Below are 19,971 nucleotides of genomic sequence, written 5' to 3'. Positions count from 1 at the left end.
GGGTACAGTGACTCATGCCTGTAATTCCAGAACTTGGGGAGGCCAAGACAGGTGGATTGCTTGAGGCCAGAGGTTCGAAACTAGCCTGGGCAACATAGCAAGACTCGATCTCTACAAAAAAATTTAAAAATTTAGCTGCGTATAGTAGTGCACACCATGGTCTCAGCTCCTTGGGAGGCTGAAATGGGAAATCCCTTGAGCCCAGAAATTCAAGGCTACAGTGAGTTCTGATCTAACCACTGCACTCCAGCCTGGACAACAGAGTGAGATCCTGCCTCAAATCAAATAAAATATGATATAAAATAAAATAATAAAATATAGAAATTTCCCAATACACATAGGTACAGAAATTTAGCCCATTTCCATTAGAACAGAAATATGAAGCTTTTAACAACGTTCTACACCGGTAAGTAGAGAAGAGAATGGGCTGTGGATGCTTCTGAGTCTGGTCTTGCCCACAAAATACATTTTGCCACAGAAAGAGGATTGTGTAGAAGGTAGTTCCAAGGTGATTTTTTCCATATAGCTGATTTGGTTTATTGAGAGCTTCCACTTCGCATGTTCATAAAGTAAACAGATTCTAGGAGTTAATTGGAGACAAGGCAGCAAATGGTTAACCTTTTTAATGGTAAAATCCAAACTGATTTTCTGAGTTCTTAACTCTCTTATAACAGACATTTAGAAGTATCTAATTCTTGAACTCAAAATTAACCATAACTTTAAAATGTGCCTATTGAGTAGACATTGATTTGTGATTATACATTTTGTCACATAAATCAATAAAGCTAAATATAAAAATGAAAATGAACAGAAACTTTTGAATTATGTACCACATGGTGCAATCTATATGCCGACATGTGTGCTATGCATATGCTACTTGTGATTTATTAATTTATACTTATTTATTTATATAACTCAGTATTTAAGATTATTGTATTTTAGAAGTAGAGGAAATCTGAAATTGTTAGTCCCCCCTACTTTATTATTGTGCTATGGAAACAAGCCTGGAATGATTGAAATTTTCCACAGATGAACAGAATCAAATAATGATAATTTAACATGGAGATCAATATTATGTTTAGTTTTATACAACCAGAAAGTAAAAGTAAATACAGCACATCTTTGAACATGGAAATACCAATGAGTTATGGTGTTTGGCCATCGAGTTCTGAAAGTCACTGTGGCCTTGTATTTACAAACATTAAAGATAAAATTATTATCCAAAACAGTAATGTCCAATAGTTTATTAATAAACATTTTAGATAGCTGTAAAAAACATTGTGTTCTCTAGAGTTCATGAAAATTATGAGCTTAATTTCAATCCAACAGAAGTAATTCTAAAAACTCTAATGTTATGATGATAATAATTTGGCTAAGAAATTTCAAACTATTGACTAGCAAAAATATGGATAAATTGTAATATACGAGCTTCAAAGAATAAATGCACAATTACAAAACTTGATATAGCAATTTATTTTTAAAAGGCATTTGAGGAAACACCAAATTATTTCAAAATCATTATTAGAAAATCAGCAATGAAATCTGAGACTATTGGTATGACAAATCCTGTTTCAGGCCTTGTTGATCTAGAGTTACTTGCACAACCAGAATTTGCCAAAACAGGAAATAGGTGTTTCATATATATGGCTCTAACCTTCTCTCTCTCCACCTTCCTTCTGTCAGCAGATGAAACAAAAACTTCATCCTGGTCTGAAAACCACTGGTAAGTGATAACGCCTTTATTTCAAGGTGAACAACACATTTATACCTTCTCAATGATAAAGTGATATATTCAGTATATTGTATCTATGATTTTCCAAAGTTTATTGATAACTTTTAATGAAAGCAATTATCTTAACATATTCACTTTAAGCTGAGAAACTAATATATAGACAGCTTTATTATTCCAAAAGCACTTTTATCCAATCTGATTTTTAAATAAATTTTTACCTTTCATTCTAAAGTAATATAATTATTTCCCATGTCTATGACTTTTGGAAACAATTATACTAGAACTATTTTTAATAGAAAAATGAAAAACTATGAATATATGTGTGTGCATACTGTTCCATCAGTAACTTTTACTAATATTAAAACATACAGCTATATGAGAAGCCATAGCAAAAGTTTTAAATTGGTTAAAACAAAATTATAGCACTGATCTCGAGATTAAAAAGTATTTTATTAAAGACCATCAACATAAAATGCAGTTTACCTCATGAAATGCACTCAGATTACAAAATAAAAAACTTATAAAAGTTTTTCAGTCAAAAGTCAATCTACTCAGTCACGTTTATGTAGGTAATTTAAATATAATATCTATCGTGCATATTTCATCTAAGGAAGCAATTTCCACATACAGCTTTATATTCTGTAGCACATTAGAAGTGATTATGAAGAATCAGATATTAGGAGACCACAGAACTACCTAATGACAACATGAAAAGGGTTACTTACCACTAGACAGAAGATTTTAAAGTAAAATGCTTTTCTTCCCTGTGGCTAAATGCTATCCAGGAAACTCTGGGAGTATTTACAATAGCCATAGAAGATCCGGTGTTGCCTCTTCTGCTAGTTAAAACCAAATCTAGAATGTTTGCCTGTATGACTAAGACCTCTGAAAGCGGATCAGAAGAAATTAAATTGATGACAAGTTTCAAGCGTGGGAGTTACCCTACATTGATGAGTTGTGAGGTAAATTGGGGTTTCTGATTTGTAAGAGACAGGGATGAATTGGAAGGAAGAGCGTCAGAATTCTCAAGTAATGTAAATCTGATATTGCTGTGAATTTCAGTTATGTTATTTATTGAATTCAAGTAAAAGGGAGGGAATTCATCCTTGAAAAAAAAGTGCTTCTCAAGAAATGCAAGACAGCTATTCTTATTTGTATATCTTTACAAATTTCTTACTTGATGAAATATAGCAGTTTTGCAAACTTTGCATATTGGCCTAGGCTGCTTTCTGTATCACAGATACATAATAAGATGAAAGAAAGTGATCAGAATAAAGATTAGTTATTAAATTTTAAGAAAATATTGCATCAAATACTTTTCTGTGCTGTGACTAATATATAAATGTGTCTATACCTATAGTGCACGCATTATACTCACATGTATTAATGCTTTTGACATCTTTTCTAATCCACATGATCCTTTAAAATATTTCTGTAATCTCTTCTCCCTCCTTTGTTTTTTAATGCTGAGATGTTTGGTCTGTCTCTTAAATTTTGTATTTACCTCCATCGATTGATTTACCTATTCCTACAATAATATTAAATTTTGTCAACAAAGGTTTGAAGTCTATCTTAATAACTAATATGAAAAGATAATCCAATTAATTCTTCTTTATTTTATTTGTTTGTTTATTTATTTGAGATGGAGTCTCACTCTGTCTCCCAGGCTGGAGTGCAGTGGCACAATCTCGGCTCGCTGCAACCTCCACCTCCCGGTTTCAAGCGATTCTCGTGCCTCAGCCTCCCCAGTAACTGGGATTACAGGCATGCACCACTGCCATGCCCGGTGCAATACAAATACAACTTTTGTATTTTTAGTAGAGACGGGGTTTCACCATATCGCGCAGGGTGGTCTCGAACTCCTGAGCTCAGGCGACCCACCCGCCTCGGCCTCCCAAAGTGCTAGGATTACAGGCGTGAGCCACTGCGCCCAGCCAATTCTTCTTTTAAAAGTTTACTGTTATTCAAAAGCCACTTAAAATTTGTATTGGAATTAAAATAAACAATTAGGTTAGTTTAGGATTGATATCTTAACCTTAACATGTACCATTTAAAAGCATTACAAAACTCTCAATTTATTCAGAACTTCTACTATGTTCTTTATTAAAGTTTTAAAATTTTCTCCAAAAAGGATTTTTAATTTTTTTGTTGTTTTCCAGATACTGTATAGTTTTTTTAACTGTTACAAGTGTTTCTTAAATCTTATATTCTAGTTGAGTATTTCCAGTAATAGAAATGGCATTTTTGTAAGTTGATAGTGCATCTAGCAAAATTGTTTATTTTCGTGTGTTCTCCAGATAGATGATCGCATCATTTAAAAACAATAACAATTTTACCTCTTCCCTTACAAAGGTTACAAATATTTTATATAAATAAATATATAAATTAACATATAATATATATTTATTACACATAATATATAATATATATAATATGTGTTATGTGTAATAAATATATATTATATAATTATTTAAATAAATAAAATATATTTATAAATATAAACATATAATATATTTATATAAATATAACATATAATATATTTATATAAATATAAACATAATATAATATGTTCTATATTCTATATTCTATATAATATACATTATATATAGTAATATATAATATACATTATATATTATGTGTAATAAATATATATTATATAATATATTCATTATGTTACTTGTATATATTATATGCATATACATGTATATGTATGTATTTTCTTTTCTTACGGCTTTGATTAGGATCTCTCCAGTACTTTGTTAAATAAAAGTATTAGTCATTCTTTTCTTGTTCCCAATATTAAATGAAATGCACCTAGACTTTCTCCAATAACCATTATATTGGATATAGATTTGTAGTATATGCTTCCTACCAAATTAATGATCTCCTCTATTTTTCCTTAAAAAAAAATACATATAGGGATTGAATTTAATGACGTATTTTTGTCATATTACTTTGCTTTAATCTATTAATATGATGAATTTTACCAATGAATTTTCTGATTTTGAATTATTCTTGCAGTCCTCATATAACTTTACTTGGTCATGATATTTTTAATATATTTTTGAAATTGGTGAGTTAATATTTTGTTAGGATTCTTGCAATTCATTTACGAAGTGGCCTTATGTATTATTTACTATTATTCTTATGTTTTTTATGAGTCAATCAAGGAATTATATCCACTCCTCAGATTACATTTCAGGAATGAAACAGCATTGGGAGGACGCTGTCAAGCTAATTTGAATCATACAACGGTAGGGAGTAAGAAGGTGTGACTATAAGTGACTATAAGAACACTGGAGAGTGCTATCACGCATGACCTTATTATCATCAGTCCTTCACACAGGACGGTTCTTTTTTTTTTCTTTTTCTTTTTTTGAGGCGGAGTCTCGCTAAGTCGCCCAGGCTGGAGTGCGGTGGCGCAATCTCGGCTCACTGCAAGCTCTGCCTCCCGGGTTCACACCATTCTCCTGCCTCAGCCCCCTAAGTAGCTGGGACTACAGGAGCCCGCCACCACTCCTGGATAATTTTTTTGTATTTTTAGTAGAGATGGGGTTTCATCGTGTTGGCCAGGATGGTATCGATCTCCTGACCTCGTGATCCGCCCGACTCGGCCTCCCAAAGTCCTGGGATTACAGGCGTGAGCCACCGCGCCCGGGCCCCACACAGGATGGTTCTTACAGCTCTGTGATACTACTTTGCTGACACATAGCAGCAGAGCAAGCGTTTTTCTGTTGTTGCAGAATTTTGCAAATAAAGAGGAATCAATGATTGTTTTGAGGCAAGAGTCGGAACTAACAGGCATTACTTTAGACCAACCACTGCTGTTGGATACAGCACTCCCCTCCCCTTCACATTCACTATACACAACACACACACACACAGCACACACACATACACACACATTCTAGAAGTCATGAGAGACTTTATTCTCAGATTTTCTCACTATCTTTTCAGTATTTTCTTGGAATCCCTGTTTCCCTCTTGCTTCTATAATTCTTTCAGAGTTAATTTTGGGGTGACAGTAAGAAACTTGCCTACTTTGATATTCTGCCTGGAATAGAAGCCAAAGGCTTGCTTTATAAATGGACCTTTTGATTAATTCTTCTCTTATCAACTAAGCAAATTTGTCCTACTTCCCAATTTGCAAATCCTTATTTCCACAAAATGGGCTCTTAAGACCAGATACGCCTATAGATTTTTTGTAGATATATGTTATCAGTCAACATGCAGTGATATCAGGTCATTTGAGAAAATATATAACACTCCCTTTTCCAAGGGAGTGTTTCAGACATACCAGTGGTCCTAACATCAGTGTGAAGAAGGCACAGTATGTTACAGTTTAATTGTATTCTATATATTTATGCTTCAGAAAGACAGAATTTGCTCTGCTGTAGATCTGGAATTAGTAGCAAACTATCACTATTTGAAATCATAAATCTTTGAAATCTGGGAATTTGGTTTTTCTCTAATCACACTTGAGACGAATTATTAATTTCTTTGAGAAAGGAAAACCAGAACAGAACAGAAAACCATATAAAAGGTGGGACTCAGTGACTTACACAAAGTGCAAAATAACTTTCAAGTGAAATGAATTAAGAGAAATCTAATGTTTATTTCCAAGAAATAACAGAAAAAACTGTATAACTAATACATTTAGAAATTGCTTCATGCAAGTGAATGACAGGAGAGGCAATTTTTTAAAAATTCTTTCTAGTACCTTCTATGTGACGCTACTAAATGGAATTGCAAACAAATCATTTTCCTCTTGCACCTGCTATTTACAGTAGTCCCTGGGGAGGAGAAGTGCGGATGGAGTGAAATATTACAGCGACCCTCTGTCACCATTATTGGTCTTACTGCTGATGATATATCTTTATCATATTTACCTCATTTGAATTGTTTACTCCCTGAGCCCTGAATTGTGCTAGATTCTTCCCCATCTCTCTCCATAAAGCATTGTAATGGATCACTGTAAAAGGAAATAAAATCTTATTCTCCTGTTTTGCACACATGAGAAAATTCAACCAGCTCCCACTCTGGGTACTTGAATGACGAGCTCCCATAATGATATACCAGGACTCTGAGGGCAAGAACCAAGTCTTGCTCACTTGATCATGTGCACCAATATTGTAACATGTTATCCTGAATAGAGTGTACAGAACTTGATAAATGTCTCCTAAAGGAAAGAAGAATACCTAATTGTCTTTGAATTACAAATGAAAATAAGGATCTATTTTTCCTCTTTTGCTCTCAAATTCTGAAGGAGGCCCACTAGAGGGCCCACCCATAAATACAGCACACTAAGAGTTAGAGCATCCACATATTAATTTAGAGGTGGAAGTGGGGCTGGATTAAGTTATTTTTGAGTGAGTTTCAAAGTCTGTAACACTAGTAGATTGAAATGTTCTGGAGTTCCAGATCTGCATTCTGGCACTATCATTTTTCGTGGATTCTTTTTTTTTTTTTTCAGGCTTCAAGTGTATTTATTGATGCATTGGACAAAGTAAAACCACAATTGTTATCAAAAAGTATATCTCTCCTCTCATTTTCTTGTTCTTGCATTGGAAATATCTTTGAAAAAGTGATACAAATGGATACCAGCGAAGTCCCATATTTGTGGGGTGATTGTGCAGCAATGCTGGGACGGGATGGTTTGTGACATTGACTTTAATAGCATGAAAATGGGTTTTGCAATTGTGTATCAGGCTGCATTCCAATACTTAGATTCACAGTGGGGGGGTGCAAGAGTGCTGGTTAGCGGAAGGGAAAGCTGAATTTAGTGCTGGGGACCAGTTTGGGGTGGAAAGTTCTTCCTTTGGGAGTTCTGTGGGGATTTGGTGTTAGCTGAATTCATAGTCTAAGGGAGACCCACTCCCAGCCCTCAAGAGCTGAAGTTCAGGACGAATCAGTGAATAACTAAGAAGGAAGAGCTTTTGTAGGATGAGTCACTACTTCTATTAACACTCAGTCCAAAACAGAAGGCTAAGGATCTACCATGTATTATTTATTCTGCTTTCTTGTTTATAAACTTAACATTGAAGCATAAGGTTTTTCTCTGAGGTTACAAAACCACCATAAATATATAGTGGTTTTTATGTCTAATATACTGCCATAAGAGGATGTACTCTCATTTACCTAGACATTATAGCTCCCTATTACTAGGCATGTAATTAATTTACAATGTTTTACTTCTTATAAATGATAACATGATAAAAATTTTATACTTAAAACTTTTCCAATGTAGTTTATAATTTCAGTAGGTTTCCAAGAAGTTGAATTAGTGAGACAAAGAATGTGAACATATTAAGGATATTAATACAGATAGGGTTAGTAATCCCTTAAAAGTGATAATCAAATTATTACCTTTTTGGTTTAAGTTCCAGAGGAAAAAATGTTGTCTTTTTAAATTTGAGGCATGGTACTAAAGGTGAAGTTTTGAGAGGAAAGGAGTTAGGATACTGGCTGCACAGGTAAAGTTGAAGAGAGTAGTTTAGAAGTATGCATGAAAATCATATACTTGGTGGGCGGAGCAAGATGGCCGAATAGGAGCAGCTCCAGTCTCCAACTCCCAGCGCGAGCGACACAGAAGACCGGTGATTTCTGCGTTTTCAACTGAGGTACTGGGGTCATCTCGCTAGGGAGTGCCGGACAATCGGTGCTGGTCAGCTGCTGCAGCCTGACCAGCGTGAGCTAAAGCAGGGCGAGGCATCGCCTCACCTGGAAGCACAAGGGGGAAAGGAATCCCTTTTTCCTAGCCAGGGGAACTGAGACACACAACACCTGGAAAATTGGGTAACTCCCACCCCAATACTGCGCTTTAAGGAAACAGGCACACCAGGAGAATATATCCCACACCTGGCTGGGAGGGTCCCACGCCCACGGAGCCTCCCTCACTGCTAACACAGCCGTCTGCGGCGATCTATCCGCAAGGCAGCAGCGAGGCTGGGGGAGGGGCGCCTGCCATTGCTGAGGCTTAAGTAGGTAAACAAAGCCGCTGGGAAGCTCGAACTGGGTGGAGCTCACAGCAGCTCAAGGAAGCCTGCCTGTCTCTATAGACTCTACCTCTGCGGACAGCGCACAGCTGCAGTCCATTAGGGGAAAGAGCGGGGACGGTGCAGACGCGAACGACTCTGTCTGACAGCTTTGGGGAGAGCCTTGGATCTCCTAACGCGGAGGTTGAGATCTGAGAACGGACAGACTGCCTGCTCAGGTGGGTCCCTGACCCCTGAGTAGCCTAGCTGGGAGACATCCCCCACTAGGGGCAGTCTGACACCCCACACCTCACAGGGTGGCGTCACCCCTGAGAGGAAACTTCCAAAGAAAGAATCAGACAGGTACACTCGCTGTTCAGCAATATTCTATCTTCGGCAACCTCTGCTGCTGATACCCAGGCAAACAGGGTCTGGAGTGGACCTCAAGCAATCTCCAACAGACCAACAGACAGTCCTTCTGACTGTCAGACGGAAAACTATCAAACAGGAAGGACACCTATACCAAAACCCCATCCGTACGTCACCATCATCAAAGTCCAGAGACAGATAAAACCACAAAGATGGGGAAGAAGCAGGGCAGAAAAGCTGGAAATTCAAAAAATAAGAGCGCATCTCCCCCTGCAAAGGAGCGCAGCCCATCGCCAGCAACGGATCAAAGCTGGTCAGAGAATGACTTTGACGAGATGAGAGAAGAAGTCTTCAGTCCATCAAACCTCTCAGAGCTAAAGGAGGAATTACGTACCCAGCGCAAAGAAACTAAAAATCTTGAAAAAAAAGTGGAAGAATTGACAGCTAGATTAATTAATGCAGAGAAGATCATAAACGAAATGACAGAGATGAAAACCATGACACGAGAAATACGTGACAAATGCACAAGCTTCAGTAACCGACTCGATCAACTGGAAGAAAGAGTATCAGCGATTGAGGATCAAATGAATGAAATGAAGCGAGAAGAGAAACCAAAAGAAAAAAGAAGAAAAAGAAATGAACAAAGCCTGCAAGAAGTATGGGATTATGTAAAAAGACCAAATCTACGTCTGATTGGGGTGCCTGAAAGTGAGGGGGAAATGGAACCAAGTTGGAAAACACTCTTCAGGATATCATCCAGGAGAACTTCCCCAACCTAGTAGGGCAGGCCAACATTCAAATTCAGGAAATACAGAGAACGCCACAAAGATACTCCTCCAGAAGAGCAACTCCAAGACACATAATTGCCAGATTCACCAAAGTTGAAATGAAGGAAAAAATCTTAAGGGCAGCCAGAGAGAAAGGTCGGGTTACCCACAAAGGGAAGCCCATCAGAATAACAGCAGACCTCTCGGCAGAAACTCTACAAGCCAGAAGAGAGTGGGGGCCAATATTCAACGTTCTTAAAGAAAAGAATTTTCAACCCAGAATTTCATATCCAGCCAAACTAAGCTTCATCAGTGAAGGAGAAATAAAATCCTTTACAGATAAGCAAATGCTTAGAGATTTTGTCACCACCAGGCCTGCCTTACAAGAGACCCTGAAGGAAGCCCTAAACATGGAAAGGAACAACCGGTACCAGCCATTGCAAAAACATGCCAAAATGTAAAGACCATCGAGGCTAGGAAGAAACTGCATCAACTAACGAGCAAAATAACCAGTTAATATCATAATGACAGGATCAAGTTCACACATAACAATATTAACCTTAAATGTAAATGGACTAAATGCTCCAATTAAAAGACACAGACTGGCAAACTGGATAAAGAGTCAAGACCCATCAGTCTGCTGTATTCAGGAGACCCATCTCACATGCAGAGACATACATAGGCTCAAAATAAAGGGATGGAGGAAGATCTACCAAGCAAATGGAAAACAAAAAAAAGCAGGGGTTGCAATCCTAGTCTCTGATAAAACAGACTTTAAACCATCAAAGATCAAAAGAGACAAGGCCATTACATCATGGTAAAGGGATCAATTCAACAGGAAGAGCTAACTCTCCTAAATATATATGCACCCAATACAGGAGCACCCAGATTCATAAAGCAAGTCCTTAGAGACCTACAAAGAGACTTAGACTCCCATACAATAATAATGGGAGACTTCAACACTCCACTGTCAACATTAGACAGATCAACGAGACAGAAAGTTAACAAGGATATCCAGGAATTAAACTCATCTCTGCACCAAGCGGACCTAATAGACATCTATAGAACTCTCCACCCCAAATCAACAGAATATACATTCTTCTCAGCACCACATCGCACTTATTCCAAAATTGACCACATAATTGGAAGTAAAGCACTCCTCAGCAAATGTACAAGAACAGAAATTATAACAAACTGTCTCTCAGACCACAGTGCAATCAAACTAGAACTCAGGACTAAGAAACTCAATCCAAACCGCTCAACTACATGGAAACTGAACAACCTGCTCCTGAATGACTACTGGGTACATAACGAAATGAAAGCAGAAATAAAGATGTTCTTTGAAACCAATGAGAACAAAGATACAACATACCAGAATCTCTGGGACACATTTAAAGCAGTGTGTAGAGGGAAATTTATAGCACTAAATGCCCACAAGAGAAAGCAGGAGAGATCTAAAATTGACACTCTAACATCACAATTAAAAGAACTAGAGAGGCAAGAGCAAACACATTCAAAAGCTAGCAGAAGGCAAGAAATAACTAAGATCAGAGCAGAACTGAAGGAGATAGAGACACAAAAAACCCTCCAAAAAATCAATGAATCCAGGAGTTGGTTTTTTGAAAAGATCAACAAAATTGACAGACCGCTAGCTAGACTAATAAAGAAGAAAAGAGAGAGGAATCAAATAGAAGCAATAAAAAATGATAAAGGGGATATCACCACCGACCCCACAGAAATACAAACCACCATCAGAGAATACTATAAATGCCTCTATGCAAATCAACTAGAAAATCTAGAAGAAATGGATAATTTCCTGGACACTTACACTCTCCCAAGACTAAACCAGGAAGAAGTTGAATCCCTGAATAGACCAATAGCAGGCTCTGAAATTGAGGCAACAATTAATAGCCTACCCACCAAAAAAAGTCCAGGACCAGATGGATTCACAGCTGAATTCTACCAGAGGTACAAGGAGGAGCTGGTACCATTCCTTCTGAAACTATTTCAATCAATAGAAAAAGAGGGAATCCTCCCTAACTCTTTTTATGAGGCCAACATCATCCTGATACCAAAGCCTGGCAGAGACACAACAAAAAGAATTTTAGACCAATATCCCTGATGAACATCGATGCAAAAATCCTCAATAAAATACTGGCAAACCGGATTCAGCAGCACATCAAAAAGCTTATCCACCATGATCAAGTGGGCTTCATCCCTGGGATGCAAGGCTGGTTCAACATTCGCAAATCAATAAACGTAATCCAGCATATAAACAGAACCAAAGACAAGAACCACATGATTATCTCAATAGATGCAGAAAAGGCTTTTGACAAAATTCAACAGCCCTTTATGCTAAAAACGCTCAATAAATTTGGTATTGATGGAACGTACCTCAAAATAATAAGAGCTATTTATGACAAACCCACAGCTAATATCATACTGAATGGGCAAAAACTGGAAAAATTCCCTTTGAAAACTGGCACAAGACAGGGATGCCCTCTCTCACCACTCCTATTCAACATAGTGTTGGAAGTTCTGGCTAGGGCAATCAGGCAAGAGAAAGAAATCAAGGGTATCCAGTTAGGAAAAGAAGAAGTCAAATTGTCCCTGTTTGCAGATGACATGATTGTATATTTAGAAAACCCCATTGTCTCAGCCCAAAATCTCCTTAAGCTGATAAGCAACTTCAGCAAAGTCTCAGGATACAAAATTAATGTGCAAAAATCACAAGCATTCTTATACACCAGTAACAGACAAGCAGAGAGCCAAATCAGGAATCAACTTCCATTCACAATTGCTTCAAAGAGAATCAAATACCTAGGAATCCAGCTTACAAGGGATGTCAAGGACCTCTTCAAGGAGAACTACAAACCACTGCTCAGTGAAATCAAAGAGGACACAAACAAATGGAAGAACATACCATGCTCATGGATAGGAAGAATCAATATCGTGAAAATGGCCATACTGCCCAAGGTAATTTATAGATTCAATGCCATCCCCATCAAGCTACCAATGACTTTCTTCACAGAATTGGAAAAAACTGCTTTAAAGTTCATATGGAACCAAAAAAGAGCCCGCATTGCCAAGACAATCCTAAGTCAAAAGGACAAAGCTGGAGGCATCACGCTACCTGACTTCAAACTATACTACAAGGCTACAGTAACCAAAACAGCATGGTACTGGTACCACAACAGAGATATAGACCAATGGAACAGAACAGAGTCCTCAGAAATAATACCACACATCTACAGCCATCTGATCTTTGACAAACCTGAGAGAAACAAGAAATGGGGAAAGGATTCCCTATTTAATAAATGGTGCTGGGAAAATTGGCAAGCCATAAGTAGAAAGCTGAAACTGGATCCTTTCCTTACCCCTTATACGAAAATTAATTCAAGATGGATTAGAGACTTAAATGTTAGACCTAATACCATCAAAACCCTAGAAGAAAATCTAGGTAGTACCATTCAGGACATAGGCATGGGCAAGGACTTCATGTCTAAAACACCAAAAGCAACGGCAGCAAAAGCAAAAATTGACACATGGGATCTAATTAAACTAAAGAGCTTTTGCACAGCTAAAGAAACTACCATCAGAGTGAACAGGCAACCTACAGAATGGGAAAAAATTTTTGCAACCTACTCATCTGACAAAGGGCTAATATCCAGAATCTACCAAGAACTCAAACAAATATACAAGAAAAAAAACAAAACCCCATCAAAAAGTGGGGAAAGGATATGAACAGACATTTCTCAAAAGAAGACATCCATACAGCCAACAGACACATGAAAAAATGCTCATCATCACTGGCCATCAGAGAAATGCAAATCAAAACCACAATGAGATACCATCTCACACCAGTTAGAATGGCAATCATTAAGAAGTCAGGAAACAACAGGTGTTGGAGAGGATGTGGAGAAATAGGAACACTTTTACACTGTTGGTGGGATTGTAAACTAGTTCAACCATTATGGAAAACAGTATGGCGATTCCTCAAGGATCTAGAACTAGATGTACCATATGACCCAGCCATCCCACTACTGGGTATATACCCAAAGGATTATAAATTACTCTACTACAAAGACACATGCACACGTATGTTTATTGCGGCACTATTCACAATAGCAAAGACTTGGAATCAACCCAAATGTCCATCTGTGACAGACTGGATTAAGAAAATGTGGCACATATACACCATGGAATACTATGCAGCCATCAAAAAGGATGAGTTTGCGTCCTTTGTAGGGACATGGATGCAGCTGGAAACCATCATTCTTAGCAAACTATCACAAGAAGAGAAAACCAAACACCGCATGTTCTCACTCATAGGTGGGAACTGAACAATGAGATCACTTGGACTCGGGAAGGGGAACATCACACACTGGGGCCTATCATGGGGAGGGGGAGGAGGGAGGGATTGCATTGGGGAGTTATACATGACATAAACGTCATGCACATGTACCCTAGAACTTAAAGTATAATAAAAATAAAAAAATAAAAAAATAAAAAATAAAAAATCAGCTAAAACAAAAACAAAAAAAAAAAAAAAAGAAAATCATATACTTAGAGAACTTTCTAGGGTTCAAAGAACAGCAAGTATATGAGCCAGATCCCTGATGGAAAAGAACTGGTACATGCTAACTTGTAATTTGAAGAGATGTTAATAAGAGTATATTTATAAAAGTGTAGACAGCACTTAAGGAAATCAGCAAGGGCTAATGCAGTAGTATCCCAGTAATAATCAAAGTTGGAAGCTACTGAATTGTCATTGTGAAGAATCCACTCCTAGAACCTAAAGAGAGCAGTTACACAGAGAAGACTGCAGAGCTGCAGAAGAAGGAGGTAGAAAGTCCTTAGCATTTACAGGCATGCTTCAAGGGCTTCAGTAGGGAATTTAGGTTTGTTCTTTATAGTCCCAGTTGGAGGCATACTTCGAAAGCTGAATCCACTGTCACTCTGCTGACTCCATGCGACAAGTCTTCTCCTGTTACATTAGTAATGAATTTGGGATAATGGAAGTCATTTCGTTTTTCCCACCCTCATGTTACTCAGCAGTTCATGTACTAATCATTTTAATGCAGATCCCTGATCCACTGGTTTTGTTTTCCCAGCAATGACATTATTCCCAGTGCTGTTGCTCCTGGTTGCTGGGCTGCTTCCATCGTTTCCAGCAAAGGAAAATAAGGTATGGTTGAAGTCAAAAATCTTCAGAAAAATTCAGGCAACCATGAGGGATAGCAAGCTACTAAATCAATCTTCAAAGGTGAAAAGGACTAGAGTGTCTGGTACATCATAAAGTACTCATTAGTAGCTCAAGATAGTTAACATAATTATGTTTAAAGCTGTCGTGATCAATATGGTAGCCCCTGGCCACATGAGGGTATTGAAGTTCATTAATTAAATGACTTTGCTCCATCCCACAAATTGTCTTGGAGATTTTTTTAATGTGGTAAAACTATCTTTTGAGTGATCCCATAAAATTTGCTACATAATACATAAAACTCTTTTACTAGAGTACTGCATGTTACACATGCACTTAGACTGAGCCTAAGCATTTTTTCTAAATACCAGACACCATTTCAGGCAGAAATTCCTCCTAAAGTCTTAGGGTAAATCATATAGCCCAATCCTTACCACTTCTTTGCTGCAGCCTGAGTGTGAATGTCTTAATAATTCCTATCATGTACCCTTGTCCCTATAAGATGTTGTCACTCATATATCTAGAAAAATCACATTAAGACCTCTCTTAACCCAGAAACTGGTGTTTGTGACCTCAGAGGAGATTTTAGTTTGTTATGCCATGAATTATATCCCCAATCTGAAAACTCTCATATGATACTTTTCCATTAAAAAGTCATGGCTTTGGCTGTCATTGACAGTGTTTACCTAGTATTGGCTCAAACACTTTTTTTAAATGGTCCTTGTTCCCTCAAGCTAACATAGTTACTACTATGTGCAATTTCCAGCAATGTTAAAAAATAATTGTAATTTTATTTTCCCTTAGGATCCCGCTTTTACTGCTTTGTTAACCACCCAAACACAAGTGCAAAGCGAGATTGTAAATAAACACAATGAACTGAGGAGAGCAGTCTCTCCACCTGCCAGCAACATGCTAAAGATGGTAAGAAGTGGTATATTGCAAAGGAGAAGGGTGTGAACAAGCCGTGGAAGGAGCAGGTGGCTGCAACAAAAATCTCTTAATAACTTCAAGGTTTACAAAGTTCTGTCTCTATTTTGTTATTTCATTTAAGCTGTGTAATGGGCAGAGCTGAATTTCTTAACTTCTCTTTATAATGGTTGCGTAACGTCAAATTCATAGGGCTATTTAAATTATGGAGGCAGAATTAAAAGCAAATCTTTGGACATACAGTGAAAAGCCATTATGCTTTTCTGCTCATCTTATCTGTCCTAATCTAAGATCAGAAAGAATTTTTTCGTTTAAGCTAAATGCCACTTAGGGTAAATAACAATCTACTTTTCTGGGCCCTGTACCAAAGGCCACATGTCTCCCAAACATTCAGTGAGGGGGCGCGGGGGAAAAGAACTCGAAGTGAAGTAAGCCAGCTAATTACTTCATTGTCAGCAAAAGCAATTTCAACACCTCCACATGTTTATCAATATTTAGAGTAGGATCATTACTAAAAATGTTTAGGTTTCTACTGTCCTGCCATAAATACTTAGGCCATAAACCTAGATTTTTTTGATTACTTAGAGTAGGCATATTGCCTATATTTCTTTGTGGAGCAGAAAAAGGCCCATCAAAAAATATATATATTTGATTACTATAAAAATCAGAAGATGCTGCCGGGCGCGGTGGCTCAAGCCTGTAATCCCAGCACTTTGGGAGGCCGAGACGGGCGGATCACGAGGTCAGGAGATCGAGACCATCCTGGCTAACACGGTGAAACCCCGTCTCTACTAAAAATACAAAAAACTAGCCGGGCGAGGTGGCGGGCACCTGTAGTCCCAGCTACTCCGGAGGAAAATGGCGTAAACCCGGGAGGCGGAGCTTGCAGTGAGCTGAGATCCGGCCACTGCACTCCAGCCCGGGCGACAGAGCAAGACTCCGTCTCAAAAAAAAAAAAAAAAAAAAATCAGAAGGTGCTTGCACAGAAATTTTATGATGATGTAAATCAACCTATAACCTGATTATAAGGCTTATGCTCCTGTGAGGTTTGAGATATTAAGTGGATATCTTTTTTCTGTTCTTGTTTCAGGAATGGAACAAAGAGGCTGCAGCAAATGCCCAAAAGTGGGCAAACCAGTGCAATTACAGACACAGTAACCCAAGCGATCGAAAGACTAGTATGTAAATTAGGAAATATTTGTTGAATATATCAACAAGTAAAATAATAAGAAACCATATTATAATGTTGAATTAAGAAAAGTTTGTAAATAAATATTGCTTCTAATGCTACCTTTTTCAAGATAGAATATCTCTATATGTAGAGATAACTCTGAGAAGTACCATCTGTGCTTATGGTTTTATACAAATTTTACAAAAACTGTCTCAGGCAGTATCACATTTGTACCTCTCAATCAGCTCATGAGTAAAGCAGGCTACAGATCATCTCTTTCCCAAGTACAGAGATTAGAAAACCAACAGTCTTGGAGAAAATGATGACTGGTAATTATTGTCATATATAGGAAATCTGGAATTAGAATTTCTGGCTTCTAAATCAGTACCCTTTTTAGTGACAATATAGAGCCTATTTGTGTTTTGAAACCTACTTAATTTTGTTCTTATAAAATATTTTAAATTTTGTCAAACTGTTTCTGAATTTTACAAAAAAAAATTTAACATCAGCATTAGCTTTTACAATTTTCTTTTGAAGTTTTGATGATAGTAAGCCATGTCTTTTATATTTTCTGGATGTTTACAATGCGTACAATATTAGACTAAAAAAAATGACCTGCAAGACATAATCTATGCATCAATAAATATAAATACAACTAGATAAAATATCATATGGATGAGCTATCAGATAAAATACTTACTGAATTATCAAAAATAACATAGGTAAAGGCAAGCCAAATTTACAAGTGGTAAATAACTGGCTTGTTTTGAAAATAGGACTGCCATTGTTATCTATATTTTTTATATTAAAACTATAATAAATTTATGAAAGGGGGTAATTATGGTCACCAGAAGATTGAAAGAAATGGTCTTGAAAATCCCAATCTATTGTTAAAATCTTAGCTTCTTTCTTTCCCTCTTAAAGGAGCTATACAAAGGCAGTTTATACTCTCTTTAAGTAGCATGTAGACATTCCATGTTAAGCCATCCAAATATAAATATTAATTTCAGGGCTTGAAAAAGCATTGAAATATTTCTGGGCTGCAAGACACTTCTTTTCCTTATTTTTTGAGCAAAGTGTGGCCTGTGATGTTCTGATCTGCTAAGAGGAGGCCTGTAACCTGTGAAAATATTGTCTTTTATGGTGTCACTTTCTTCACGTTTAGGGCTCTTAAAGACTGAGCCTAAGACTTTTTTAAAAATTCACACAAAATAATAATTCTAACCACTTATTCAGATTCCTATACATGAAAATCTCTGGTGAATATGGACTAGAGCAGGAGAGGAATTACTAAGTTTAAGTCTGCCTTCAGCAAGCTCACATTACAAAGCTGAAAGCTCATAAGGCTCACCCATGTGAAGAATTCAGTGTGTAAATAAATGAATCCAGGGAGAGCAGATATTAAAGAAAAAAGGCTTCTCCATCTACTCAAAGTTTTGCATGTTGAGACCAACCTCAAGTATTGGGCAAATCTGGCTTCTATTCAGCTTATAGCTGATAAGGATCTGAGGCACCCTCCTTGTATATTAGTTGATATTTATTAATGATGGGCATTGGGGACAGTATTTAAAAAACAGGGATTCTGCTGTGTGTGTGGTGGGGTCGGGTTGTGTGTGTATTTTGCCATTGCATGCTTTATTGCTTTCCTCATGAGTGGTCTGTTCCTTCTTAGGTCTAAAATGTGGTGAGAATCTCTACATGTCCAGTGCCCCCAATTCATGGTCACAAGCAATCCAAAGCTGGTTTGATGAATACAAGGATTTTGACTTTGGTGTAGGGCCAAAGACTCCCAATGCAGTGGTTGGACATTATACACAGGTAAGGAGAAGAAATGAAAAACCACCTCCTTTATAAGTGCCCTAAAAAAAGGATTCTTCAAATTTTGACTGATTCCAAGTTGAATTTGGGGGAAAATTTCAAGTGAATATAGAATAGTCTGGCATTTGGTGAGTATTTCAGCTGTGAGCTGTCATTTTTCAATAGTCTGCAGGATCATGGTAGGGAAACATAATCTTTGTCTAAGTCTCAAAAAGGAATGTACATGGAAATGTAATATTTTAAAAGTCTTTTAGTTTGATTCAATAATTTAACTAAATGTAGCCATAAGGTATAGGCAAAATATGTCGGTAATATTCTTCTCCATTTTGTATTTCCTACTATTTGTTTTTTGGTATTTCCTTCTTCTCTAATATGCTCTTGTATACTCACTTATGGGTTTATAGGTTGTTTGGTACTCTTCCTACCTCATTGGATGTGGAATTGCCCACTGTCCCAATCAAAGAGTTCTCAAATACTACTATGTTTGCCAATATTGTCCTACGTAAGTATATATTTTAGAGTTTATTGTCAATAATGCTAAATACAATTTAATATTTAATATAAAAACAAACTAAAAAGCATATTTCAGTAAAGGTGAAGGAGATTAATCTTTAGAAATATTTTCTGAAGTTGAGACACATTCAATCTACTTCGCAGAAAGATAAAGTTTTCAGTTCCAGTTCCAAGTATTATTGAATAGGGAACTGTCTTTCCTCATGCCTAAAATAATTTGTCTCCTCTCTCAGTTGCCTTTTCCTATGCTCATGGTTACTTCATGAGTACAGGTAGTGTGTAGTTGTCTAAATATAATTTTATCAGTTCATGCTAAGTTTACACACGAGAAACTGAAAGCTTGACAATTAGTCCAGGGATAAAGTAAGGTGACAGACAAATGAGTAATGACCCATTTTAGTAATATCAGTCCTTTCTGCTCAAATGCTCTTACTCATGCTTATCAGAAAATTTCACATTATACATTAAGAAATGATTAAATCTTGGACTTCAAAGAC

The 19,971-nt window shown here is 37.0% G+C and overlaps 1 protein-coding gene across 4 annotated transcripts in view; it reads left to right on the top strand.

Moving 5' to 3' along the window:
* The first annotated feature begins 1,598 nt into the window (after nt 1–1,598).
* The window catches only part of CRISP3 (cysteine rich secretory protein 3), a 23,689-nt gene continuing 5,316 nt past the window's right edge, over nt 1,599–19,971 (top strand). Inside the window, exons 1-7 of one of the 4 annotated variants that reach the window (XM_033217417.1) lie at nt 1,699–1,723; nt 4,923–4,986; nt 14,927–15,030; nt 15,850–15,966; nt 17,063–17,150; nt 18,816–18,961; nt 19,366–19,463. In XM_033217417.1, coding sequence (XP_033073308.1) covers nt 14,959–15,030; nt 15,850–15,966; nt 17,063–17,150; nt 18,816–18,961; nt 19,366–19,463 — 521 coding nt within the window. In that variant the 5' untranslated portion in view covers nt 1,699–1,723; nt 4,923–4,986; nt 14,927–14,958. Of the gene's footprint in view, nt 1,724–4,922; nt 4,987–14,926; nt 15,031–15,849; nt 15,967–17,062; nt 17,151–18,815; nt 18,962–19,365; nt 19,464–19,971 lie in introns of those variants that run through there. The other 3 variants (XM_033217415.1, XM_033217416.1, XM_033217418.1) reach the window with 3 other exon arrangements.

The sequence above is a fragment of the Trachypithecus francoisi genome, unplaced genomic scaffold, assembly GCF_009764315.1.
Source record: "Trachypithecus francoisi isolate TF-2019V2 unplaced genomic scaffold, Tfra_2.0 Lachesis_group10, whole genome shotgun sequence".
NCBI lineage: Eukaryota > Metazoa > Chordata > Mammalia > Primates > Cercopithecidae > Trachypithecus > Trachypithecus francoisi.
Note: the sequence above shows the minus strand (reverse complement) of the source record. Positions and strands in the feature narration are given on the sequence as shown.